Below are 26,990 nucleotides of genomic sequence, written 5' to 3'. Positions count from 1 at the left end.
AGAAGGGAGAAGGAAATTTGGAATGCAATTGGAAAATAAGTTATGTATTATGCAGTACTGCTTTCTTTTCTCTTTTTTTCCTTTCTTTAGGAAATCTTAACTAATGTAGTATGCCATATTTACTTTTTTTTTTTTTTTCATTTTTGTAGCATGCAGCAGATTGGAATAAATATGATGACCGATTGATGAAAGCAGCAGAAAGGGGGGATGTAGAAAAAGTGTCCTCAATCCTTGCTAAAAAGGGGGTCAATCCAGGCAAACTAGATGTGGAAGGCAGATCTGCGTAAGTATTATTGATGATAAAAGCGTGTCTGAAGGGAATTGTCTTGGGATACAAATGAAACTTGTGAATTGTAGTTATCAACTTATTAAGAAATTCTGCCAAAACCTGCACTATAAAATCTTTCAAACAAACTAATAATTGTTCTCAATTTAAAAGATTTCCAGTCTAGAGAGAGAACACCAGAATACTATCCAGTGGTCTAGAATTGTTTAGACCCGGTGGCAAACCACAGCCTATGGTTATTTGGTGCATTTTCATTATAAGCCTTTTTGTATTCCTTATCATATTTGCTCTTTGAAGCAGCCTGATAAAAGAAGTGGGAAAAAGTTTACGGAGGTTAAATAATTTGGTCTCATTTCAGGTAAAGTCACAGAGCTGGAATGTGAACCCAAGCTTTGTGTCTTTGAAGAGTTCTGTAAATTACACTCTTTTCTCCCAACCCCCAATCCATTTTTATACTTGGATAATTCACTTAAATGAGAATGCTTAGAGCAGAAAGGAGGCAGAATAACTAGTGTGGGTTAGGGAGATACAGGTAATAATCCCACCCTTTTGTTTTTTTGTTATTTTGTTACTGAGGGGAACTGCTGGCTTGTATATATGCTTATGAACCTTGTGTCTGTCTTCTCCCCCTCGTCTCAAATCTTCATTATTTCCTTTCTTGTTGTGGGTGGGGAGCAGTTGGGTTAAAGGGTAGATCTGGTGTCTGTTATGACCCTCTATACTTATAGCATTTAAAACCTTATCTAGGAACCCTTCCAAAGTTAGAGGTGAAAAGTCTCATTTCCTAAAAATTCTTCTCAGTCTTATACTTGCATGAATTTATTCAGAATATTATAACTGGAAACCAGATACTAAATATAGAAATGAATATTAGGAAGTGAATAGTTAATGTGTGATGTGGGTCACTGCCTTGGAATGCTTAGATATTAAATATAGTAAAGATAACAAAACAGGACTATAAATTAAGCAGTTTTTAAGAGCAATAAAGTTGGAAAAGTTTCAAGTTCATAATGTTTCACTTTTATCAAGTAGCAGTTTGATAGTTATGGAAACATTGGTTATTTTGAATCTTGCCCCATTACTGAATTTTAAGCTATTTATAGGGCTCACAGTATAAATTGTGAAAATTTAATATCCAAAAGTGACATTGCTTTTCATGTTTCTTTTTTCTCAAATGCTAAGATGATAAAAGATAAAGGGAATCTTTTTTGGGATGAAACTTTTCAGTGAAACCTACATCACTGAAATCAATTCTGCCCATTCATACTTTGAATGTTTTGAGTGAATGGTGGCTTGAGTTTTTGTTTGGAGTTTTTGATATAAGGTTCAATTTTGAGTGGCATTAAATAGTCAGTTATAATGGTGTAATTTTATGAACTGTGAACTTTAGTTTTTGAAATATTTGAGGAGTGTTAGTCTTGAAGTTTTCATTGTAGAGAGTAGAATTTTTTAAATTTTTTATTTATTTTTTATTTTTCTGAGATGGAGTTTTGCTCTTGTTGCCCAGGCTGGAGTGCTATGGCGCGATCTCGGCTCACCGCAACCTCTGCCTCCTGGGTTCAGTTGATTCTCCTGCCTCAGCCTCCCGAGTAGCTGGGATTACAGGAATGCACCACCACCCCTGGCTAATTTTGTATTTTTAGCAGAGACAGGGTTTCTTCGTATTGGTCAGGCTGGTCTTGAACTCCCGACCTCAGGTGATCTGCCCACCTTGGCCTCCCAAAGTGCTGGGATTACAGGCGTGAGCCACTGCACCAGGCCGAGAGTAGAATTCTTTCTAGCATTCGTAGAATTAAGTATTTCCCTTTTTTTAAACTCACACGCAAACTGTATTCTTAATTAAAGCATGTTGTATTTAGTCAAGTGTGGGACATGTTACAAATATATTTTCTGTATTTACAAAAACAATTTGTTTCAAATGATTGTTTTTAATTTTGAAATTTCTAAATTTAAGACAAAAGAACATGTACTTCTTGAGCTTAATTTGGTTTCAAAAATAAAATACTTGAAGCCTAGCCATAGTTACTGCAAGGATCTGTTTTCTTCCTGTTTGACTCTCTCCTAAGGTACAGCCCTTCGACGGCCCAATCCAAGATGGGGAAGGTTCACCAAGGATTCCACTGCTACTTGGAGAGCAGTGGACTCCAGTTTGTATCTCCCCATTTCGTTAAGGCTGTCAAAGTGCTGTTCAGTACTTTGGAATCAGCAAATGTTCCCAGGGAAAAAGTGACCTCAAATACTAAGCTCACTTCTCTGGGCCTTCGTCCTACCTTGCATCCTGGCCTAGTAACTTTTTACTATTTTGTTAGCTCACTGACACCTTTAAGCATATGTCTCATATTTTTTGCAGCTTTTCTAGTTGTCCTCAGTAGTAACGTTTGTCCAAGTTACATATATCTCTTGTTATAGAAGAAGTCCATGTCATGTTTTTAAAAGAAAAAAAGAGTTGCTTTTTAAATTGCAAAACAGTATTTTTATAAAGCAATTTTTCAAATTTCCTATACAATTCTTTGCATATGTTTTAATGATTGATATATTTTCTTTCCAAAGCACATCTATTTATAGCACATCAGCATTACTAATGCATTGTAGATTTGTTGTGATTTCTGACCTTTTGTACATCATCATTATAATGTGGATCTCTTTTGAAGAAAGAGGTCTTCCACATTTTGTGATCTAAGAAATGAAAACAAGCAAACAACAAAACAATGATATCTCGGCCGGGCGCGGTGGCTCACGCCTGTAATCCCAGCACTTTGGGAGGCCGAGACGGGCGGATCACGAGGTCAGGAGATCAAGACCATCCTGACTAACACGGTGAAACCCCGTCTCTACTAAAAATACAAAAAAATTAGCTGGGCGAGGTGGCGGCGCCTGTGGTCCCAGCTACACGGGAGGCTGAGGCAGGAGAATGGCGTGAACCCGGGAGGCGGAGCTTGCAGTGAGCTGAGATCCGGCCACTGCACTCCAGCCTGGACTACAGAGCGAGACTCCGTCTCAAAAAAAAAAAAACCAAAAAAAAAAAAACCAAAAAAAAACAATGATATCTCTAAGATTGTTGGGAGACTACCTTTGCTAAAGGAAATTAGCATTCTTCAAAAGGTTCTTACGGTGCATTGCATAGTATAATTCCCAGTTTCATTGTGGCAGAGGGATTATAAGGCAGAGATACTCAGCCTTACAGCGATTTAATTTAGTAGAAGGAGAACTTACCTGATTCTTAAGACCACTGTATTTCTTTTACCAGAAACATCTTTCTAATTCAGATTGTACACAAACCTGCTTTACTTGGTAGTGCTTGGTCTATAGTTTGCATTTATATCCATCGTAATACTAATAGCTTCGCAAGACTGAGTCTTGTAATATCTGGAAATGAATTTGTAAGCTATCATCAGATTTTGTCTCCAAGCATGCAGTTATTCAAATATTTGAGGGTTTGTCATTTGACTGGCACTGTTACTGGTTTGGGGGATGTAATAGGAAGCAAAACTAGACAAAAATCCCTGCTTTCATTGAGTTGAGCGGGAAGAGATTGATAGACTATAAAGAAAGTAATGAATTTATTCTATTACAAAATATTAAATCCTATATAGAATAATAAAGGCAGGCATTGGGGGAACTAGGAGTACTAACGTTTTGGTGAATGGGGAAATGTAAACAATTTTAATGGTGTGTGGTCAGGGAAGACCTCTGCTGAGAGTGGGCTTCAACAGTGTATCTGTATCCTGGCACCTGCTGAGCACTTTCACATTTTTTGTTTCCTGGCATCTTTAGAATGGTTATTGCACTTACTTAAGGCTTCAGTTCTATTTCTACTTGTGTTCAACATCCTTTGCCAACAACTATTGTGTTTACCAGTTTGGATTTGCAGAGTAATATTCAATGTCAGTGGCAGTTCTTTTTGTTGAACTCAGCATAATTCATAGATTCACAGAATGTCAGTTCTCACTGCACACAAAATATTTCTGTGTTTGTTGATTAATAAAATATTAGATGATCAAATAAATAATAAAATATTGTTACCTAGCATTTTGAATACTTGATAGCTTAAAGTTAGTTTTTTAACTTTAACTTGCCTTATTAGGAAACTTATTCAATTATTCCCGTTCATGTGAAACTTAAGCCAATCATACAAGCCCAGGCGTTTGAACAGAAGGAAGAATTAACTGGTAGTTGGTAATTAGTTGGTAATGTTTGGGAGGAAGGCGCTGATTCTTTTGTGATTTTAAGGGTAGTTTAGCTTGTTGTTTTGAAGACTTTTCTTAGGTTTAGTTTGATAATTCTAAAAAGAAGAGATAAGTGTTTGGATCTGTCTTTGGCCTCAGCATTCTGCTAAACTAAATAAAATAATGAAACTATTTGAAACTAAATAAAATAATCTGATAGAACATTTTCAGTGCATTTATTAAGATCCAACCAGCAGTGCTTTTGCTATAAACTTTAGAGTTAATGATATTATAGTGTAAACTTTCTCTTATTAAGGCTTTTGCACATTCGTATATTTCATTGGTTCTAAGCAGATATTTTTAGAAAGTATTGGCTGCTTATGTAAATAGGATAGGTGTCTTTTTAAAATTTTAATTAAATATATTGGTGTTCTAATGTAGCCTTTAAAACGTGTGTGTTTGTGTGTTTTTTTTGTGTGTGTGAGTGTGTGTTGAATAAAGGGTGACATTAATGTAACATTTAAGGTGACCTTTGGTCATTTCCTTAGCATAACAAATTTTTGTTGTTGTTGTTTAGCTTCCATGTTGTGGCCTCAAAGGGAAATCTTGAGTGTTTAAATGCCATCCTTATACATGGAGTTGATATTACAACCAGCGACACTGCAGGTATGTTTACCTCCGTAGTTAATTGTAAAACATAAAGCGAAAACAAACATTGTCCACTGCTAACATTTTTATTCAGACTTAAATGTGATTTAAAGAGAGACATCTCAATTTTCTGTTTTTAAATAGTTGAGAAAAAGTTTACTTCTGAGGTATTGTGGGATAGGTCAAGTATAGGGAATTTAGGAGAAAGGATTTCTTTATTGATGAGCAGCTGGAGACCTGAATTCTAGTGCAGGTCCAAGTAGTGTTACAGGATCCTAAAATCTCAGATTTTGAAGAACCATTAGGGGCCATTTAGTTTATATTCATATACTATTGATTAATGAATTCTTTCTATTGTGAGGTCATTTGGCATTTGGTTGGATGTTTCTTGTGATGGAGAACTAACTGCCACATAACAGCATTATCATCAAGGACAACAATAATAACGAGAATAGCTGACGTGTATATAACATTTAATAGCTATTCTTCTAAGCACTTTACCCACTCATTTTATCCTCACATCAACCCAGAGAGGTTCTGAGGCCCTGAGCTGTTAAGTAACTTGGCCCAAGGCCCTTCAGTAGCTAAGTCGCAGTCAGAATCTGTATTCTTAACCGTTATGCCTCATAAGGAACCCATTCTGTACCTAGCTATGTTTATAAAAAAATCATTTTTTATAGAGAATCAAAATGTATTTCTTACTCAGTTTTCTGCTTACACTTATTTGTACCTTTGTCTGTTCTTTAAAATCTTACAACAGAAGTTTGTACATCAAAGGTAGACCTTTAAGTATTTGAATATAACTATCTCTTTTGTTCCATGAGAGTGCTAGTTTCCTATCTATCAGGATAAACATTCTCACTTCTCTGGGACTGTTGACAGCTTAGTTCTTTGCAGTTCTACTTTGTGTTTCTGTTAAATACAGGAGTTGACTCAGAACTAAAAGGTTTTGTTTGTTAGTTTTTACAGTTTTTTATCCTGTGATTCCATGTATGGGCAAATAAATACATCACTGTTACCCAGCATTGTGTTTAGAAATGGAAGGGAAGGAGAGGGAGACAGATCATAATTGAAATAGTGAGGTAAATCTTTAATTAAGAATACATCGGATTCTAAGAAGACCAAATTCAATTTATCTGCTACCTTTGAGTGAACAAAGAAATGTGTTTATTGCTTATATATGCTTTCCATTGATGTAGAAGAACATTTATTTTTAGAAATTTTGGACTAACCATGCCTTTTCAGAGCTCTTAAGACTATTTATTATGCTGATTCCAATTCAAACAAGTGTCTTTGTTGTTTTTGCCTGTATTCTTTCTGCTCTGGACATTTTGCCTAGTGGCTAATCTAGTGACTTCTGCCTGCCTTCTTTCATTGCAGATCAAGCTCAAATGCTTTCCCAAGCTCAGCAGATATTATTTCATATATTGTACCCCAACATACCATGTTTAACTCTTCCTGTCTTTTGTTTTTGCTGCTATTTATATTTTCATTGGATATGTTTTATTACGTTTGTCTCTAGAGTTGTCCTTTATTGAATACAAGAGTCTTTTCTCAATTGCTGTAATGTCCGTTATAATCCAGACATTACAGCAATTAAATTTGAACACACATCTTTATGTGTATTATCTTAAGTGCTGTTTAATATATAAGTGTATTTAAAATGACTAGATTTCAAATTAGTGCAGTTTTGAGATATTTGTTACTTAGGTCTTACCAGCTATGCACCTGTATTGTAATTTATGTTGGTATGCTTTAGATCTGATGTTTCCTTGATTTTTTGCTGCCATATCTCAACTGGCTAGATTTGGTGTTTCCTTAGTCCTGACCTGACATTTTTATGTGATCAAGTTTCTGTACCATTTTGTAGAACACCAGGTACTCTTGCCACTGTGCCTAACCTTACCATCTCCACTCCATGCTATCTCTTACTTCACATGTAAATGACAGTTATTTTAGTCACTTTTCACAATGTGAAATGTTTCTAGGACACTTGTTCATGAACAGGAGCGAACTGAAATTTGAAATGATCACATCTGATCGACTTGTAATTAGAGGATGTTTGGGTATGGTTGAATATATTATATCTGTACTTACTGAAAAACCTGAAAGACCTGGACTCACTATATTTTGTTCTGCAGCCTGGTTAGTCAGCTACACAGAAGTGACCAAAAAGTTGAAAGCCAGTTTATTTATCCCTCCAAGATGAATAAAACATAAATTACTTTTCTAGCAAAAAGGTCTACTTGTGAAATCAAATTGTGGCGTTTTTGTTTTTTTCTGACAGGGTTTCGCTTTGTCACTTAGGCTAGAGTGTGGTGGCATGATCATGTCTACTACAACCTTGACCTCCTGTACTTAAGTGATCCTCTGCCCTCAACCTCCTAAGTAGCTAGGACTACAGGAATACATCACCACACTTGACTAATTTTTATGTGTTTTGTAGAGATGGGGTTTCACTATGTTGCCCAGGCTGGTCTCAAACTCCCAGGCTCAAGCAATCCACCTGCCTAGGCCTCTCAAAAGTACTGGGATTACAGGTATGAGCCACCGTGTCCGGCCCCCAAATTATATTTTAAGAAGTTTGTGGCCAGGTGTGATGTGTCATGCTTGTAATCCTAGCACTTCAAGCAGCAGGATTGCTTGAGGCCAGGAGTTCAAGACCAGTCTGGGCAATACTGTGAGACCCTATCTCTACACAAAATAAAATAAATTAGCTGCACATGGTGGCATGAGCCTGTAGTCCCAGTTACTCTGGAGGCTGAGCTGTGAGGATTGCTTGAGCCCAGGCATTCGAGGCTGCACTGAGCTATGAGGCTGCACACTAGCCTGCATGACAGAGTGAAACCTTGTCTCTAAAAGGATAAATTGAAAAGAAAAGAAGTTTGTGAGATTAGAGGGAAATTAAGAGCATTAAATGTTAGAAGTTGGAATAGTCTGGTTAAATCCTTATATCTTTCACCATCCAAGAGGTGTTTGGAAAAAGAAATATAATTAGCAAAAATAGTGTTTGGAGGTAGAACTTTCCTACAAGTTTCTTTTCTGGTATTCAGAATTAACCTTTCAGATTACCTGATAACTCTCCTCCCTACCCCCTTTGGCATTTCCTTTAGAATGCACGTTTTATACAAATTACATTTGAACGAGCTGTCTGATTTTCAGAGATACAATTACATAATAAACTTTGAATTTTAGCCAAAGCATGAAAATCAGTTAAGGAATACCCTTTCTATGCCTTACGCTTCTAAACTTTCTCAATTTTCAGTGTCCGCACTGCCTATTTGGAAATGTAATGTGAAATCTCGGTATTTCTTTATCCATCTTCTTTACTCATTGTCTTTCTCTCCTTTCCCTTTTCTCTGTGCCAGTATTTAATTACCTGCTGTGTTTTAGGTACTGTTCTACATGCTGGGGATATAGTAGTGAATACAACAAAGTTCCTGCTTGTTATAGATTTGTATAATTAGTTTTTCTTTCTACATTCATTGTTTTGGTACGTATATCATCTCTTACTAAAATATCAAACTAGATGAAACATCTTTGGAAACTGAAAGTATACTTACAGATTAAGTATGTTGTCAACTAGTTTTGGAAAACACAAATCATATTTCTATAAAACTCCTCAATTCACATATGAAGAAAATAATCCTTCACATGTATCTTAAATTATTTATAGGGAGAAATGCTCTTCACCTGGCTGCTAAGTATGGACATGCATTGTGCCTACAAAAACTTCTACAGGTAGTGGAAGTGGTTAATACTTTAGCTTTATTATTTTGACTACAAATCATAGATGTATTTTTAATGTGTTTCTGGAATTTTAGATCAAAGAGAATAGTAAACTAACTTTGACTATGAGCTTACATATTTTTTTCCATCATTTGTGAAGGAATGTGAACAATAAAGAACAAAAACTCTGAGGGAAGTGAATTGCATAACTCGGTGTATTAAAAATAAATAACAAAGGCTTGACCTTCCTGTTGACATAACTGAAGGCTGGAATTTTCTGTTGTCTAGACTATCATGTAAGATAAAGTAATACAACATAGGATCTGTATATTTCTATACAAACATAGATAATTTATACTACATAATATTATTACATTTTTAATCAGGTAACCACAAAATTCTAACTAGTTGGCTAAAGTTCCCATCAAAGATTTCAGTCATATATTTTTAAAAACATATTCACTACGTTTCATAGCAGAACTCACTTGCTTTTCTGATTCAGTATCTCAAGTTTTAGTTCTTAGTGGAAAAAAACCCAAACAATACATATTTTCCTGTATTTCATACCATTCATTATAATGTACCATATGTTTCCTGTTTGGTGAAATATTGTTAATTTAGTTATATAATGTTACTGTATTTGTTCCATGTCAAAATATTTAATGGATTGTCTGATAGTCTTTAGCTTCTTTGATAAGTGGAATATTTTAAGATTAAATAGCAGCTGTTCATCTGAGTCTGGATATCTAATTTTAAAATAAAACTCTCCTACTTTACTAAATTTTCTTTATTTTAACAGTACAATTGTCCCACTGAGCATGCAGACCTGCAGGGAAGAACTGCACTTCATGATGCAGGTGAGCAGAGGTTTCCCTTGGATACAAATATTTGTTAAAATGTTTTAGTCATTTGAATTAATTTCAGAGTTTTAACACATAGATATTTGTATAATTCATGGAGAAACAGAGAGTGTTAAAAATCCACATGCACAAATTAGAAATTTATTATATTATACAGCTTAAAAAGATTCATTCAGTCAATATTTACAGGCCAGTCAGTTTGCTAGATACTAAAGGTACAAAGGTAGATAAACTGTAATCCTGCTTACAAGGAGCTCCAAGCTGTGTGTGTGTGTGTTTGTGAGAGAGAGAGAGAGAAAGAGAGAAACAGAGAATGTGTGTGTGTGTGTGTGTTACATATCTTTGGGAAGTGGAGAAATGGGAAGAAGACTTTCCTTAAACTATGTTTACCTAATTAACATGTCTGAACCTCTTTTTTCTCATTTGCAAAATGAAGTTAATAATACTACTGCAATAAGTAGTATTAATAAGTATAATCAAATCATAAGTAGTGCCTGGCACATAATAATTTCTTAATTAATGGTGATAGTTGTTTTCCTTTAGAGATGTCAATGCTGAATTTCATATCACTGTAATGCGCTATATTTTAAAAGAGATTTATACTGATAATTTTTTTTTTTTTTTTTTTTTTTTTTTTTTTTTTTTGAGACGGAGTCTCGCTCTGTCGCCTGGGCTGGAGTGCAGTGGCCGGATCTCAGCTCACTGCAAGCTCCGCCTCCCGGGTTTACGCCCTTCTCCTGCCTCAGCCTCCCGAATAGCTGGGACTACAGGCGCCCGCCACCTCGCCCGGCTAGTTTTTTGTATTTTTTTTAGTAGAGACGGGGTTTCACCGTGTTAGCCAGGATGGTCTCGATCTCCTGACCTCGTGATCCGCCCGCCTCGGCCTCCCAAAGTGCTGGGATTACAGGCTTGAGCCACCGCGCCCGGCCTATACTGATAATTTTTAGAGATTTTATTAATTATACTTGTGTGTCTAAATTTATTTGCATTATTCTTTAGGTGTCTTAAAGAAAGTACTTTGAAAAAAGTTATATATTTAGCTATTTTTGGAATGTAAGATAGCCTGACCTCTTGCTAAGTCTGATATTCCTACATTTAACTATAAGGCCAGGGAAAAAAACAGTCTACTTTCTCTTTTCATATATATGGAATATATGCAGTAGATTAAGGTGGTCTGCACTGAAGGCATATTATACTTCAAATTTCCTTCAAAATTTTATACCTTATTTTAAAAAAATTTTACTTTTTGTATTTTATGTGTTTGTATGATAATTTCTCACACAATACATTTCTTTTCTTTTTTTAATATAGAAGGGTATTACTGTATTTGCAAAGCATTTTTCCATTATCATTTGAGCCTCACAGTGACCCCTGTGAGTTAACTATGTATTTTATTATCCCTGCTTTAAAAACTGGTACAACTTGACCAATTGAAATCTTAATATTTATTAGTTAGATGCTTTAGCTAGGATGGAAACTAAGTTGCTATAACAAAATAACTCTAATATCAGATGCTTATTTAAAAAATTGTTGAGTGATATATATTGACAGGTCACTCATGGTCATTTTAAAACTGAATTCTTTCTATCTTGTTTCTCTACTTAACTCTGGGTATCTTCCTTAACTACAACGTTGAAGCAGAGTTGCGGTCATAGCCGTATTCTAGCTAGCAGGAAGGAGGAGAGAGCCTAGTGGAATACATGCCCAAAGTCTAGAACTCAGATTTGAAAGTAGTAGATTATTCTCCATTCATATTCTACTGATAGGAGCAAAATCAATTGGCTATATTTATCTGCAAAGGAGGCTCAGAAATAAACTCTCTAGGTGACTAGTCATATTCCACCTACTCTATAGTAGAAGAAGAGGAGAACAAATTTTGGTAAAATACTGCATTTTCTGCTACAGTTCAACCCTCTGGCCTTCCAAATATCTCCAAAGCCCCTACTTCCCACATACTCCCAAAGAAGAGGATGTATAAACCAACTCATTTACTTCGTCTAGCTCAAAGTCTAGGATTTCTGGGTGGTATATACCATTTTCTCTTTTTGGTTTTAAGTGGTTCTTCATGGTCTAGTAATCTGTAAACTCTGGAATTTATTATGCTTTACATTTTTAAATTCTCATTTATAATTGGACCTAAAGGGTCGCTAATTTTACAGTTTCTGAATTAATGTATTCAAGTTCAGTTTATCTTTTTCTTAAAGCTGATTATACTTTTATATAAAGATTTGCTGGATTAGAGACAAAAAGTGAAAATTTACTTGATTTTCTTATGTTTGGTTTAATTCTGTTATTTCACCAAAAAAAAAAAATAAAAAAAGAAATGCTCACTTTGTCAGTACTTTTTGTGCTTATAATTTATGTCAACTCATAAGCCTTAAAAAATTTGTGGGGATTGTAAACATAATCCTATTTTATGAATTTAACATAAGTTTTCCTAATATAAATATGAACTATAGTGTTAGTCAAAGAAACGTAATGTGATTTTATAATTATTAGCAAAATGATCTTACTTTGCATGAAGGTGGACATTGCAATCTCTGCTTTTATGAGAAATATGGATTGTATGATTCATACTTTACTTACTGTGACTGTTCTATAAAAAACGGATATGATTCTTTAAAAAAACTGAGCCAACACTTCAAGGATCAAGTCAGTTATAGCCATGTTTAAAAATATACTGTAAGTACAAAATTTAACTTTGATTTTTATTATCTGTGCTTATCCTTAGAATAGTAGTGTGTTCTTATCTTCTCCAAGGTTGACATTATTCCTTGGTCCTAATAAATTGTAGACAATTTATAATATTATCTTGTCTAATCCATTTTCAGATGAAAAATTGATGCTTATAATGCTAAACTAAGAGTGAAGGATGTGAAGCTTGGTAGTTTAAAAACTGAAGAACTTATTCCTTATATGGACCTAGAAAAACACCATGTGTCTTACCAACAGATGTTCACCATTTGTCTTTTTCTTTTGTTCCTTAAAGCAATGGCAGATTGTCCTTCTAGCATACAGCTGCTTTGTGACCATGGGGCCTCTGTGAATGCCAAAGATGTAGTAAGTTAGTCTATGATGTTTATTCTCATTTCAACTAATGTATTCTAACTTCTACATTTTGGGAGATCTGTTGTCTTAATGCTGTTTTATTTTTCCTTTTGCTTAGGACGGGCGGACACCACTTGTTCTGGCTACTCAGATGAGTAGGCCAACAATATGTCAACTGCTGATAGATAGAGGAGCGGATGTTAATTCCAGAGACAAACAAAACAGGTAATTAATTCTTTTATCATGGCTCCCAGATACCAGCTGGATACACAGGGATGGAAAGGCCAAGTCAAAGCAGCAGCTCTGTTCTCCAACTTGGCCTTTCTTTCCCCTGGGTTCTCCCCTTCCCTGGCTTGCTTTTCCTTGGAATTAACATCTACTTGTCAGTTTTCTTCAGAATCTGCCAAAGAAAGAAGGAGGAGAGGGAAATAGAGGAAGATGATAGGGTAAATGTGAATAAAAGCAGTGATTAGGCCTTATGTTTGGCTCAAAGAACTGAAGGAAAGAGGAATTTTATCCTAGGTGTTTTAAGCTTAAAAAACTCTTTAATGAAATGGGTGCAAGTAAGATACATAGGAGAAGAATTTAAAAAGTACATCTATAGTTACTTCTTCATTAGTGAATCTTTTGAGTAAAGTGGTTCTTGAGTGTTCTGGAACTTGACATGTTTCAGTATAGATTTTCTCAAGGTGTTTTCTCTCCTTACTCTGCCAGGGTACAGTGCCATCTCCTCTGAACCTGTCCATTTCTGTACTGCAGAGGTCCCTTGCTTTATTTTTGCTTCTGTATTTGATACTATTTTAGTTGGTGTGCTCTAATAATTTCTATCCAGAATTCTCCCTATCTCTGTCTGTAGGTCTAATGTATCATGGTGCTTGCTGTATTACAATTCTGATGTTTATGGTCACAAAGTATCTGAAATACACCCCTTCCATTTAATTCAAATATTACAATAAATTAAACTAAAATTTCTGGGATTTTTGTAGTTAGTTACTAGTAAACTTTTTGGTTTCTGTTGATTTAATTTTATTCTTACAAACATGTATTCTTTTGTTTGTAGTTTATTAGAAGTGTAAAAGTATAAAAAATAGTCTTTAGTTGTCAGATTTTATAGCTGTAATTGTTTTCTTCACACATCTCAAAGGAGGAAATTCTTAAGCAATTAAATGATGTGATTAAGAAAGTGGCTTTTTAGTATTACTTTCTTCTTGTGGATACTATCATCTGATTCCAAGCATGATGAAGAAAATTGGATTTTAACATGGCAAAACCACATCTCTACCAAAAATACAAAAATTAGCCAGGTGTGGTGGTGTGTGCCTGTAATCCCAGCTACTCGGGAGGCTGAGGCAGGAGAATTACTTGAACTCAGGAGGAGTAGGTTGCAGTGAGCTGAGATCATGCCACTGCACTGGCAACAGAGCAAGACTGTGTCTCAAAAAAAAAAAAAATTAATTAATTAAATTAAAATTTAGGATCAAGGAGAGATAATCTGGTTGATCTACATACAATGCTTTGCATTTTTTATAGCTTTTATATTTTTCAAAGCACTTTATCTATGTTTTTTCATTGGGCATTCACAAAAGGCCAGTGAGGCAGGGCAGTGTATATTGTATAGACTAAATAGCAGATGATTTTCAGCATAATTTATAACCTTAGTTTCTAATACTGTATATTCAAGGTTTCTTTTTTTCCTGTTTTATATGTAGCATTTTTTAAATAACAAAACTTTGTTAATGCCGGTTTTGTACAGAATTTCTTATCAGCAACTACAGGGGAGTTGGGGGACAAGGCTGGAATATGAGAAACACAGCATACATAACAGAGAAAAGGCAAGAGTCAGTTTCCTTAAGAGATCCAATATTTACAATTGAAGACAGAGTTAGATATAGGATATGTCATTTCATTTCATTACGTGTTGGTTAGCTCAACCCTAAAATATAGAGGATTAGACAAAATAATTTCTAGTGTCCTTCTAGATTTTCATGACAATTATTTTGTTGCATGATTAGTATTTGCTGATGTACTGTGAGATGTTTGAGTGCCAGTGTTTCTATTGCAGCAGAATAAAGCAGTGATCCATGTTGCATGGGGTTAGTTGTAATCTGAAGATGTGAAGGTCTCCAGTTAGAAGAATCAAGGTTCTTCTAAGCAGGAACATCAGGAATGGAATCTGATACTTCTCTTGGAGGAGAAGGGATTCTTAAGGGAGGTTTGCATGATGTGGTTCAGTTCATGAAGGGACTAGAAAAGCTGGGTTTTGAACACATGGAGTGACAGTATCAGTTGTGGAAAATTTTTGTGGTGATTATTTACCCGTAGGACCTTGAAGAAGTGGAATAAATGAGGTTGGTTTGGGCCGGGCGCGGTGGCTCACGCCTGTAATTCCAGCACTTTGGGAGGCCGAGGCCAGCGGATCATGAGTTCAGGAGATCGAGACCATCCTGGCTAACACGGTGAAACCCCATCTATACTGAAAATACAAAAAATTAGCCAGGCGTGGTAGCAGGCGCCTGTAGTCCCAGTTACTCTGGAGGCTGAGGCAGGGGAATGGTGTAAGCCTGGGAGGTGGAGCTTGCAGTGAACCGAGATCGTGCCACTGTACTCCAGCCTGGGCGACAGAGTGAGACTCCGCCTCAAAAAAAAAAAAAAGGTTGGTTTGGTAGGAGAAGTAATTAAAGGACTTAAGGACATAGAAAATTTTAGCTTTGCAAAGTAAGATACAAAGCAAATGTTTTTATAAATGCAATGAGTTTAAAATGTAAAGTAAAATCTGTATTTGTAACAGGCTTGACTTCTTAAAAGTAGTGTCTATTCTTTACGAAGGGAGCCTCGGGCAGAATATTTCTGCGATATTTCCTTGGAGTTTTCTCAGTCTTTTGCTCTTCCATTTTTCCATTTAGAACTGCCCTCATGCTAGGTTGCGAATATGGTTGCAGAGATGCAGTAGAAGTCTTAATTAAAAATGGTGCTGATATAAGCTTGCTGGATGCGCTTGGCCATGATAGTTCTTACTATGCAAGAATTGGTGACAATCTGGACATTCTAACCTTGTTGAAGACTGCATCGGAAAATACCAACAAAGGTATCAGCAGTTTTCTGTAACTAGAAAAGTCCACGTTAACAAAGAGCCACTTTTTAAAAGACTTAGGTAGTAGAACTACAGTTTATAAGAAACAAAACATTCCTTACTGATAAATAGTATTGGTTCATCTCCCTCTACAACATGGATTTGCTTGCTTACATTATAGTCACTTGCTTTGAGGCAGTGTGTGTTGCATATATCATCTAGTTTATCCAGTGAACACTAAGACACTGGAATAACTTCAGAACTGAGAAGGAAGAGTGAAGTGTTTTACTAATTTTTTTTTTTTTTATGAGAAGGGGTGAACCTCCCAGCTTTTTATACTTAGAAAGTTTTAAAGAAAGAATCGTTGTTTAAACATGTATATAAAATATTAAGCTGATATTTATCAAATGTCTATGCCATGATTTTTTATGTTTTTTTTTTAAACAGGAAAATACAGAAAAGCACAATGAATAAAGTTAGTCACTCATTACCACTGAGGAGCCTCTGTTAACATTTTGAGAAATATCCTTCTAGTCTTTTCCCATAAAATTGAATTCACCTGTAAATCTGAAGTGTAGCTTACTTTTTTATGTAACATATTTTGAAGGCCTTTCCCTCAAAAATACTTTTTCTACAGTATGATTTTTATTGGTGTATGAGATTCTGTTTAAGTTTCATTTAATAAAGCAATTTTCTACATGTAGTGTTTAAGCTATTTATAATTATTCATTAGTACACAAAGGTTGTGACTGTCCTTATGCATAAATATTTTAGTATATTTTTATTACCCTTTAGTGTCAGTTCCTAGAAATTGAATCACTGAGTTTCAGGGCATGTACATTTCTTTAAGCCTTTGGTCTATGTTGACAAATTGCCTCCCAATTTAGGAGGTTTTAAAATTTTCTCCCCCTCCTTTTTTTAGATATGGGGTCTCCCTTTGTTGCCCAGGCTAGAGTACAGTGGTGCCATCATAGCTCACTGCAACCTCAAACTCCTGGGCTCAAGCTGTCTTCCCGCCTTAGCCTCATGAGTAGCTGGGACTACAGGCGGGTACCGCAATGGCCAGCTAATTTTTTATATTTTTTTGTAGAGATGGGGTCTTGCTGTGTTGCCCAGGCTGGTCTTGAACTCCTAGCCTCAAGTGATCCTCCTGCCCCAGCCTCCCAAAGTGCTGGGATTACAGGTGTGAGCCACCATACCCATCCTAAATAAGTTTCCCATTTTTTATCTGCCTCCCGTCCTTAGTCTTTAATCCTACCTACTTGAATGTTGGTATAAAAACCTTGCTAATTTGATAGGCAAAAGTGAGATTTCATTATTGTTTTAAGCATATGTTTTAGAAATAAAACTAAAAAGTTGTAAGCTTTGGAGGAAACTCTAAAGTTTATTTATTCAATATTGACTCAATTGTATAGTTAGGGAATGTATATCTACACCAAGTTAACCTGCCATTTTGTTGTTTCTCTTTTTCTCTAAATCTTAGGGAGAGAACTTTGGAAGAAAGGACCATCTTTGCAACAGGTAGATATTAATTTTAATGTTAAAGAATTATATGTATTGTACAGTTTAAAGTGCTTAGTAAAACTAGTTAATAGTTATGCATAACTATTCTGAGTTTTAATGCATTCTATCTCTCTTCTCAGTTAATCAAGCCCATATAGATTCTGGGTACTTAGATCATGAGGTCCTATCAAGATACTGTCACTTAACTTGAGACAGTAGATCTCAGTTTCAGTGAAGGTATCCAGTGGGAAAGAAATAGCCTCCTGATTGGGGCCGCAAGCATTCAACTTTTTCAAGTAGGAGACATTGTAACTTGTTAAATGATGAACTTTAGCTTGGCAGATCATAGACAGTTTCCCCCAGTCTCCCTTAATAATAGGACAAAATATTTACTGTTATGGGAAAATTCTTTAAATGTAATAAGAAATGAAGAAAACAGAGTTCTAAACTGATTATATATTGTGATTTCAATGCCACTGTTAGCGTTTTTATTTCTTCTTCAGTCTTTTTTTCTGTGTGTATTTAATTGAGGACTTTGCAGAATACCAACACATGAAACAATTCATGCTTTGCATTAAATTTATTATTAAAGTACTGTTTAACCCTGTTTTGATGTACCAGTTTGTGAAATGTCTTATGTTTTCTGCTAATCTATTTGCGTTCAAATAAGTGGGGTTAGTTTACAGTACTGTGGCTCAACAGCTAGTGTAGGCAGCTTTCCTCTCCTGCTGACTGTTCCTTCCAGGCTTTCAACTTTTCTCTAGAGAGAGGAACCTAAGCATTTGCAAACCCTGAAGAGAAAGTAATCAGGTATCTTGAGCAATTCTGATCATCATCTTGTGTCATTTTTCTACCTCTCACCTGAATCTGAAAGCTACATTTTTAAAAAATTTTACTTTAAGTTCTGGGATACATGTGCTGACTGTGCCGGTTTGTTACATAGCTATACATGTGCCATGGTGGTTTGCTGCACTTATCATGAAAGTTGCATTAAAGCTTGTTTTCCTTTTCAATCCATCTGAGTTAATATGTTCATGCATGGTTCATGTCTGTTGGCACTTTTCCATCTGGAGCAACTGTTCCAGCCTTCTTCCCTGTGCCTCATATAACCTAAGTGTGAGTAGAGTGAAAAAAATGTACACTGCTATGACTGTACTAGCCATCTCACACAGAATCAGAGAAAAATGATTTCTGAAAGGTATAGATATTTAAAATAAAAAGAATGATTGAATATTAATATGGGAATGGTGCTCGGCTTAGTGCTCTAGGAATTATTGAGGTGAATACAAGGAGTTAGTATTCTACTAGGAACAGAAAGACACACTGCTCCTAATTACTGTGTTTCTATCATTTATTGAATATACTTACTAAATATATGCTGTAAATAGGACTTTTTTTTAAATACTAAGGCACATGTAATCTCTGTTATCAAGAAGCCTACAGTACAGTTGCAAATGTAAGACTCACTCAATTTTTCACAGATATCTGTTGAACATCTACAACATGCCAACTACTGTTCTAAGTGCTGGAAATATTGTAGTGTACGAAGTCTCTGCCCTTATGGAGTTCCTAGCTTAGTGAGAGATGAACAATAAGCAAAGGAATATTTAGTATCATAGCAGATGCTATGAAGCAAAACAAAACAGAATTAAAGGATGAAGAGGGAGTGGGTGGAGGTCTGTGGGAGAAGCCTCACAGGCTGAGGGAAGGGCAGGTGCCCAGCCCCTGATGAGGGAGCAGGTTAGACATGTTCATGGAGCAGCAGCAGACAAGTGTGACAGGAGTGATGTGCCCATCGTGGAGAGAGCAGAAGAGGCTGCTAAAGTAACAAAGTGCTAGATTAAGAAGGACCTTGTATGATAAGGACTTTGGATATGTACCCACCAGTAACTACCAGATGGCAGAAGGCAGGATGTGTGCCCCCTAATCAGTGGTGCATGTGATCAGATCGCTGCTAAGTGGAGCCAGAGGTGCAAGAGAGGTTCTTTTAGTGTGCTAATAACAAGGTTTGTCAGGAAGATGGATTTTAATTAAAGGATGGGGTTGACTTAATGTGTCTGAGTTAAGGTATAGTGGAGGCCGTGGGTGAGGATTCTGAAGTGAAGACTGGGAATGAAAGTGGTATGATCAGGTGAGCTGTGAGAAGATGTCAGATTCCACTTGAAGAACAGTCCTTTGGTAGAAGGAATGAGGCTGGAAACATAGTTAGGGCCAAATTGTGGACATAGAATATTTTTCAAATGGGACTTGTTCCTCTGGTTCTAGATCCAAACTCATTTGAATGATAGTTTAAAAACTTGTTCAAACAAAGGTAAACAAATAATACAAAACATGAGAAAATTATCTCGAAGAATTAAAGCAGTAGTTTTTTTTAAAAAACTAATTAGGAAGAAAGAAATAGCTTTCTACATTAGTTATTGTGGAGATTTAAAGATCATTTTGGTTTTTTTAATAGGGGAGTTATTTGTTCTCTTGTTTAATGATTATGTTGTGTTTTTGTTAAAGCAAATCTCTAAGCTGGAATAAAGTTTCAAAGCAGTAAGTTACAAAAACAACATATACCCAACCAAGTTATTTAGAGACCTTTTTATATTGCTCAGGTCAGAGGGACTGTCTGTCTCTTCCTTACCATACCTCTTGATATTTTATTTTGGTGGTGTTCAGAGAAGTAAATAATTTCCATATTGTCTTTCAAAATTTATGTGACTTCCCCTTCCTCCTCCTTTTTTTTTTTTTTAATTGAGTTCTTTTAGGAGTAGTTGGCAATGCAGTGCTTTATAGCCCAACTTTTGTTATGAGTTTATTACAAATTCTTCTTTTTAAAATTTTGTGACTTTAGTTAAAATAAATCCTTAATCATATTTTAAAATTTGTTATTTAGTATTTTTAAATAAATTATACTTGATTTATTTAAAATATGATCTTAAAGGTCCTTTACATTTTGGGGTTTTAAATAGAAACACTGCCACCTTGTGTTATGTGCAGCTAATGTTGGATAAACTGAAAATCACTAACCTGGTGTATTGCCAGTTGAGGAAAATATACTTTTCTGTATTCTCACACTTGCTGACCCGTGTTTTCTTATGTTTTACCAAAGCGAAATTTGACACACATGCAAGATGAAGTAAATGTGAAGTCACATCAGAGGGAGCATCAAAATATTCAGGTAAAAAGAAAAAAATGTGGTATCTTCCTTTAAAAACAATTCCAGTATTTGTAGTGGGATTGAGAGAGAAGAGAGGAAACAAGAGAGTGGGTGAAATGAGCGGGGCAAAGAAAGGGACACTCGTTAACGTTGTTTGTGATTCTCTTTTTTGCCTAATCTCTTCTTATTTTATATTTATTTATTTATTTATTTATTTATTTATTTATTTATTTTGAGATGGGGTCTGGCTTTGTTGCCCAGGCTGGAGGGCAGTGGCACCATCTTGGCTCACTGCAACCTCTGCCTCCCAGGTTCAAGTGATCCTCCTGCCTCAGCCCTTCTAGTAGCTGGGATTACAGGCATGTGCCACCATGCCTGGCTGATTTTTGTATTTTTAGTAGAGATAGGTTTCACCATGTTGGCCAGGCTGGTCTCGAACACCTGACCTCAGGTGATCCACCTGCCTCAGCGTCCCAAAGTGTTGGGATTACAGGTGTGAGTCACCGTGCCTGGCTGCCTAATCTTGTCTTAAAGAATTGACTTTTGTTATCAATGTTTGAGTCCAGTATTAAAAAATTTAATTATATAACACTAGAAGTATGGTGTAGAAAGTATTGTTTTAATATACATTAGAAAAAGCAACTTTATATAACTATTTGATTTAAATATGTCTGTTTTGTGATATAAACCATACATTTGTGTTTGTTTTGGAAAATTATACTATTAAAAATGATGATCATTAATGTAAGTTAAATCTGATTTTTTTCTTGAAGTATTTTCTATTTTGATTGAGAAAAATAATTTTGTTAAACTAACCACACAGTACTTTTGAGCTTTTATATTGGTCAAAGTTTCCAAATAATATTATGAGGATTATTTTAGAGGAAGGACCCATAATTAATTTTATGACTGAAACACTGTTAAATGATAAATTGAATAGCTGTTTTCAAAATAATAAAAGCATTTTATTTGGGTTTTCTTAGTTTCGTATGTAGTGTAAGAAAATGAACTATGTCCTTAAATTCGAGCCTTTATCTTTTACCAGAGCACTGAAAACGATGATAAGTTCAACAAAAACATTAGAAGAGTCTCATAAATTTGGGAGATCTTTTTTTTTTTTTTTTTTGAGACGGAGTCTCGCTCTGTCGCCCAGGCTGGAGTGCAGTGGCCCTATCTCAGCTCACTGCAAGCTCCGCCTCCCGGGTTTACGCCATTCTCCTGCCTCAGCCTCCCGAGTAGCTGGGACTACAGGGCGCCCGCTACCTCGCCTGGCTAGTTTTTTGTATTTTTTTTAGTAGAGACGGGGTTTCACCGGGTTAGCCAGGGTGGTCTGGATCTCCTGACCTCGTGATCCGCCCGTCTCGGCCTCCCAAAGTGCTGGGATTACAGGCTTGAGCCACCGCGCCCGGCCAATTTGGGAGATCTTAAGCAAAAGTTAAAATGGCATATTCTTTTGCTCTTTTCTGTGTCTGGATGCTTTTTATTTTTTCTTTATTGGAATTATGATGATTTGCCCTCTTGTAGTATATACTTGTATTTATTAGCTATTATAGGATAGTAATTTTCTATTTTATTTTTGATCTGTAGATTTTAAATCCTTGGCATATCATTGAAATTATTGTATCTTTGTACTTAGTGTTTTACATGCGTATGTACCTGTATGACAGTGAACTGCTTTTTAAAAAATTTCTTCTTTAAGAATTTGCTCTTTTAAGATTGGCCTGGTACCTTGTTGTCTTTATTATTTAAGGATTTGGAGATTGAAAATGAAGATTTGAAAGAGAGGTTGAGAAAAATTCAGCAAGAACAACGAATACTTTTGGATAAAGTCAACGGTTTACAGTTACAGCTGAATGAGGTAAATAAATCTGCATAATAAAAAATCAAAAAACTGTCTTACTACATCATCAATAGCAAATTGTTAATGATTGTTTAAGGTAAAATTAGCTCATTGCATTTCAGAGGAGTTAAATCTTACTGGGGACCAGGCTTTTTACATGAAATTTTACATTTAAAGTAGCATAAGCAAACAAGTAAGGACAGTGTAAAGAATGTTCAGGAAAGTGAGGAGAGATCATTGTGGGCTGCAGCTTCTGAGGGGGGCACTTCCTGTGGGAGACAGTACTTCTGTTGAATTTTGAAGGAAGTAAGGGGGAATCAGAGGGCACTCCAGAGAACACTGTGGTGAACAAAATCACAGAAACAGTGACCCGTAATATATTCCTTGTTGTATAAAAAAATTGGAAATACAAGAAATATCCATGAATCATTTTTTTAGAGGGAAAGTAGAATATATATGAAATCTAGTACAATCAGGTCACTCTTTAAATATACATTTTATTATGTACAGGACTTATCACAGGTGAAATCTTATGTGATATTTGCATTTCAAAAGTAAGAAGTAACTGCGTGATTGGTACAGCTGTGTCCTTCTGATTCTAATTTTCTGTATCACTTTAATATCTTGCTATCTATGTTAGATTTTCCTAAAATTGAACATATGCAAAAGCAAAAGGCTGAACTATAGTTAGGGCCATGGGATTGGAGAGAAAAGAGTAGACAGGAGATATGAGGACAAAGAACAAGTAGGACTTGTTGGTTGATAGATTCTCAAGAGAATCAAAAGTGCTTCTGAACCTGGATAGTGAGAAGAATAAAAGACAACTCATACAACAGAATTGGTGGTACATTATCTTCTTCTCATATCCTTGGCCCCAGTCTTAAAGACATGTGCCAGTCTTTTTAAAAGATCTTTGCCAAGTTCATGCCTTTTAAAATAAGCTTTTAAGAATGAAAATATTTTGTCTTCTTTTTAAATTTAGGAAGTTATGGTTGCTGATGATCTGGAAAGCGAGGTAGGATGACATTTTATTTTAAACCATTAAAATTGTTTTAGGAATTGAAGATGCTATAGTAGCATCTTCAATTATAGATGCTATAGTAGGTTTAAGTCCTGAATTGAGATACAGACCTGGATTCTATTTCTGGTTATTAAAGGGAAATTCAAAATCTACACATGACTATAAAAGGATGTTTTGAATATAGTGGCATAGGTTATTGTAGGCATTTTGTTGTTATTGCTTCTGAAAGTCTTACTTTCTGTGAAACTTGTCCTGAAAATAATGTAAAATTCTAAACATAAAGAAATGTCTGAAAACATTAAGATTGAAAACAGAGATTTGAATTTTTTATGATTTTGTTTATAGATATTGTATGTTTCATTAGTATATTTGTAGAAATTATCAACTCTACTAGTAGAGTTCACCAGGTTGGAGAATTCATTAACTCCAGTCCTTAATGTAATTCCAATTCATGTTTTCTAAAACACACTTTTAACCCAATTCCAAGCACAGGGTTATTTTACTCTATTTATTCTGTTTCATTTCAGAGAGAAAAGCTGAAGTCCCTTTTGGCAGCCAAAGAAAAGCAACATGAAGAAAGCTTAAGGACTATTGAGGCTCTGAAAAATAGGTTTAAATATTTTGAGGTATAGAAAGGTTAAATTATTTCCTATAACTCATAATGGGTAATGGTAAGGGGCTTGGCAGCAGACTTGAATTTGAATTATAAATCTCTTATTTATAGTGTGACCTTGGGCTGCTTATTTAAAGTCTTCGAACCTGTTGCCTGTTTGGCAAAACTGGGGTGATTGTCTCTTTCTCCACATAGTTATAAAGGTTAAGATCATTTAAATTGACTAGCGTGTAATCGACATTTAGTGTCATTCTAGTTTCTCTTCATTGTCCATCCTTACCTTTTTAAAACATCGTATTTCTACCTGTAAATTTGCAGTGAGTATAATGATAATAAAAAGCATTCATAAAAATGAACAGTGATATGTCCAGGATTATCTCAGAAAGGAGTCATCACTGGGCATCACTGAAGGTAGCTGATTCAGCATGAATCTTTTATCTTTGTTGGTGAATGCAGCCCCAAAGTACACTAAAAAAGTGTCTTAGTCCATTTGTGCTGCTCTAACAAAATACAGAAAATTTGTAAAGAACAAACTAATTTCTCACAGTTCTGGAGGCTGGAAAGTCCAAGATCAAGGATCTGGCGTTCGTGTCTGGTGAGGGCCTTTTGCTGCATCTTCTCCTGGCAGAAGGCGAAAGGGCAAAAAGGGGCCTAAGTGAAGCCCTCATGACTTGATCAGTTTCTAAAAGGCCCTACCTCGTAATACCACCACAGTGGGAATTAAGTTTCAACACATCTTGGCAGACATTCAGAGCATAGCAAAAATAATATTTTTCTTTGTAAATAAAGAACTATGTGTGCATTATGAAAAATAATATAAAACATATATGAATCTCACAGACAATGTTGCAAGAGAGAAATCAGACATGAAGAGTACATACTGAATGATTCTATTTTTATGAGGTTCAAAAGCAGATACAACTAATCTATGATGTTAGAGATTAGAATAGAGGCCACCCTTTGGTTGGGGTTACGAGTAAGGTGTGTGAAGAAACTTCTGGGGTCCTGGAAATATTTTATATCTTAATCTGGGTTGTGTATAATTACAAAAGGTATGCATATGCAAAAATTCATTATATTATACACATTTAATATGTGTACATATTTATGTGACTGAATTTTCAAGATTATTCAGAAACACCATTTTATAAACCAAAAAATGATCTAGCTATAGTGGCTTCTGTCTTCACATTTGAAGACTCTTTTTTAGGTTAATTGTGAAACTGATGATTGCTAATATTTTAATAGCACTGACCAATGTACTTTGCATTCTTGACGTGCATGAAAAAAGAACTCTATGTGATAAGTTTTACTATTACCTGACTTCACAGATAAGGAGGTTGAGGCGCAGGGTTTACCCATGAGGGGTTTCACAAATAGTAAGTGACAGAGTCAGGATTTGAATTCAAGCATCTGACTCCTTTGTGCTTTTAACTACAATGCTAGTTTTACACTTAGAATTACTTGAATGAGAAAATTTAGGAGTATATACAGGGCCTTTTAAGTATTAATCAAAGTTTGACACCTATAACTTGGGTATTATTTATGTATATATTTCTTCTAGGAGCTAGCTTTTCTGCATGTCTTAAGTGTAAGATGTAGGCCAGGCGCAGCATCTCACACCTGTAATCCCAGCACTTTTGGGAGGCCACGGTGGGTGGGTCACTTAAGGTCAGGAGTTTGAAACCAGCCTGGCCAACATGGCGAAACTCCATCTTTACTAAAAATACAAAAATTAGCAGGGCGTGGTGGCACATTCCTGTAATACCAGCTACCCAGAAGGCTGAAGCAGGAGAATCGCTTGAATCCGGGAGGCAGAGGTTGCAATGAGTGAGATCACGCCACTGCACTCCAGCCTGGGTGACAGAGTGAGACTCTGTCTCAAGGGGAAGAAAACAAAGGTGTTTTTCTGTAGCTTTAGACAAACTATCTGTCTTAATTGTCAAGTCTATAACTTACCGTAGTCATAAAAGTAACATTTTTCTTATAAAAATACATATTTACTTCAGAAAAATAAGAAAATATATTTAAACTGAAAGCAGATGCAAAAGACACTTATAATCTTTTTTTTTTTTTTTTTGAGATGGAGTCTCGCCCTGTTGCCCAGGCTGGAGTGCAGTGGCGCAATCTCGGCTCACTGCAAGCTCCGCCTCCCGGGTTCACGCCATTCTCCTGCCTCAGCCTCCCGAGTAGCTGGGACCACAGGCGCCCGCCCCTGCGCCCGGCTAATTTTTTCTATTCTTAGTAGAGACGGGGTTTCACCATGGTCTCGATCTCCTGACCTTGTGATCCGCCCACCTCGGCCTCCCAAAGTGCTGGGATTACAGGCGTGAGCCACCACGCCTGGCGACACTTATAATCTTAACTCTGCTAGTACCTGACTGAAATCCTTTCAGACACTTGTACATAATTTGTGTGTTATATACTCATTCAACAGGTGGGATCATATTGTACATCTTGTTTTGTAACTGTTCCCATTCAGTATGATGGGGACATTTTCCTCAGTCACTACATACTCATTGTGATGAATATTTATGCTAGCAATGATTTTTTACTTTCAAACAGAAAATTACAGGTCCCACTTTATACATGACCTAGTATTTATAACAGCAACCCTTAAAAACTACTAAGAATTTGCCTGGACATGGTATCTCAGCCTGTAATCCCAACAGTTTGGGAGGCTAAGGCAAGTGGATCACTTGAGCTCAGGTGTTCAAGACCAGCCTGGGCAACATGGTGAAATCCTGTCTCTACTAAAAACACAAAAATGAGCTGGGCGAGGTGGTGCATGCCTGTAATCCCAGCTACTTGGGTGGCTGAGGAAGGAGAATCACTTGAACCCAGGAGGTGGAGGCTGCAGTGAGCTGAGATTGTGCCTCTGCACTCCAGCTTGGGCGACAAAGTGAGACCCTGTCTCAAAACAAACAAACAAAACAACAACAAACTACTAAGAATTCATCACTTACTACAAACATTGAATATCTACTGCTGTATTATCTCACATGCTTAAAAAACCTTAACTGTTAAAAGAATTACTGGTATGAGTTATGTATAATAACTT

At 35.9% G+C, this 26,990-nt stretch overlaps 1 protein-coding gene across 8 annotated transcripts in view; it reads left to right on the top strand.

The window, feature by feature from the left end:
* Nucleotides 1–26,990, top strand: part of UACA (uveal autoantigen with coiled-coil domains and ankyrin repeats) — a 100,606-nt gene that overhangs the window by 58,921 nt on the left and 14,695 nt on the right. For 2 of the 8 annotated variants that reach the window (XM_005559943.4, XM_005559944.4), the window contains exons 2-13: nucleotides 150–283; nucleotides 5,030–5,118; nucleotides 8,777–8,841; nucleotides 9,629–9,686; nucleotides 12,679–12,749; nucleotides 12,856–12,962; nucleotides 15,641–15,822; nucleotides 17,291–17,328; nucleotides 20,408–20,476; nucleotides 22,206–22,313; nucleotides 23,278–23,310; nucleotides 23,844–23,942. In XM_005559943.4, the coding sequence (XP_005560000.3) occupies nucleotides 150–283; nucleotides 5,030–5,118; nucleotides 8,777–8,841; nucleotides 9,629–9,686; nucleotides 12,679–12,749; nucleotides 12,856–12,962; nucleotides 15,641–15,822; nucleotides 17,291–17,328; nucleotides 20,408–20,476; nucleotides 22,206–22,313; nucleotides 23,278–23,310; nucleotides 23,844–23,942 (1,053 nt within the window). The remainder of the gene's footprint in view (nucleotides 1–149; nucleotides 284–5,029; nucleotides 5,119–8,776; nucleotides 8,842–9,628; nucleotides 9,687–12,678; nucleotides 12,750–12,855; nucleotides 12,963–15,640; nucleotides 15,823–17,290; nucleotides 17,329–20,407; nucleotides 20,477–22,205; nucleotides 22,314–23,277; nucleotides 23,311–23,843; nucleotides 23,943–26,990) is intronic. The other 6 variants (XM_073996147.1, XM_073996146.1, XM_073996148.1 and 3 more) reach the window with 3 other exon arrangements.

Source organism: Macaca fascicularis, chromosome 7, assembly GCF_037993035.2.
Source record: "Macaca fascicularis isolate 582-1 chromosome 7, T2T-MFA8v1.1".
Lineage (NCBI taxonomy): Eukaryota > Metazoa > Chordata > Mammalia > Primates > Cercopithecidae > Macaca > Macaca fascicularis.
The sequence above is the reverse complement of the archived record's forward strand: the minus strand, read 5'-3'. Positions and strand labels throughout refer to the sequence as shown.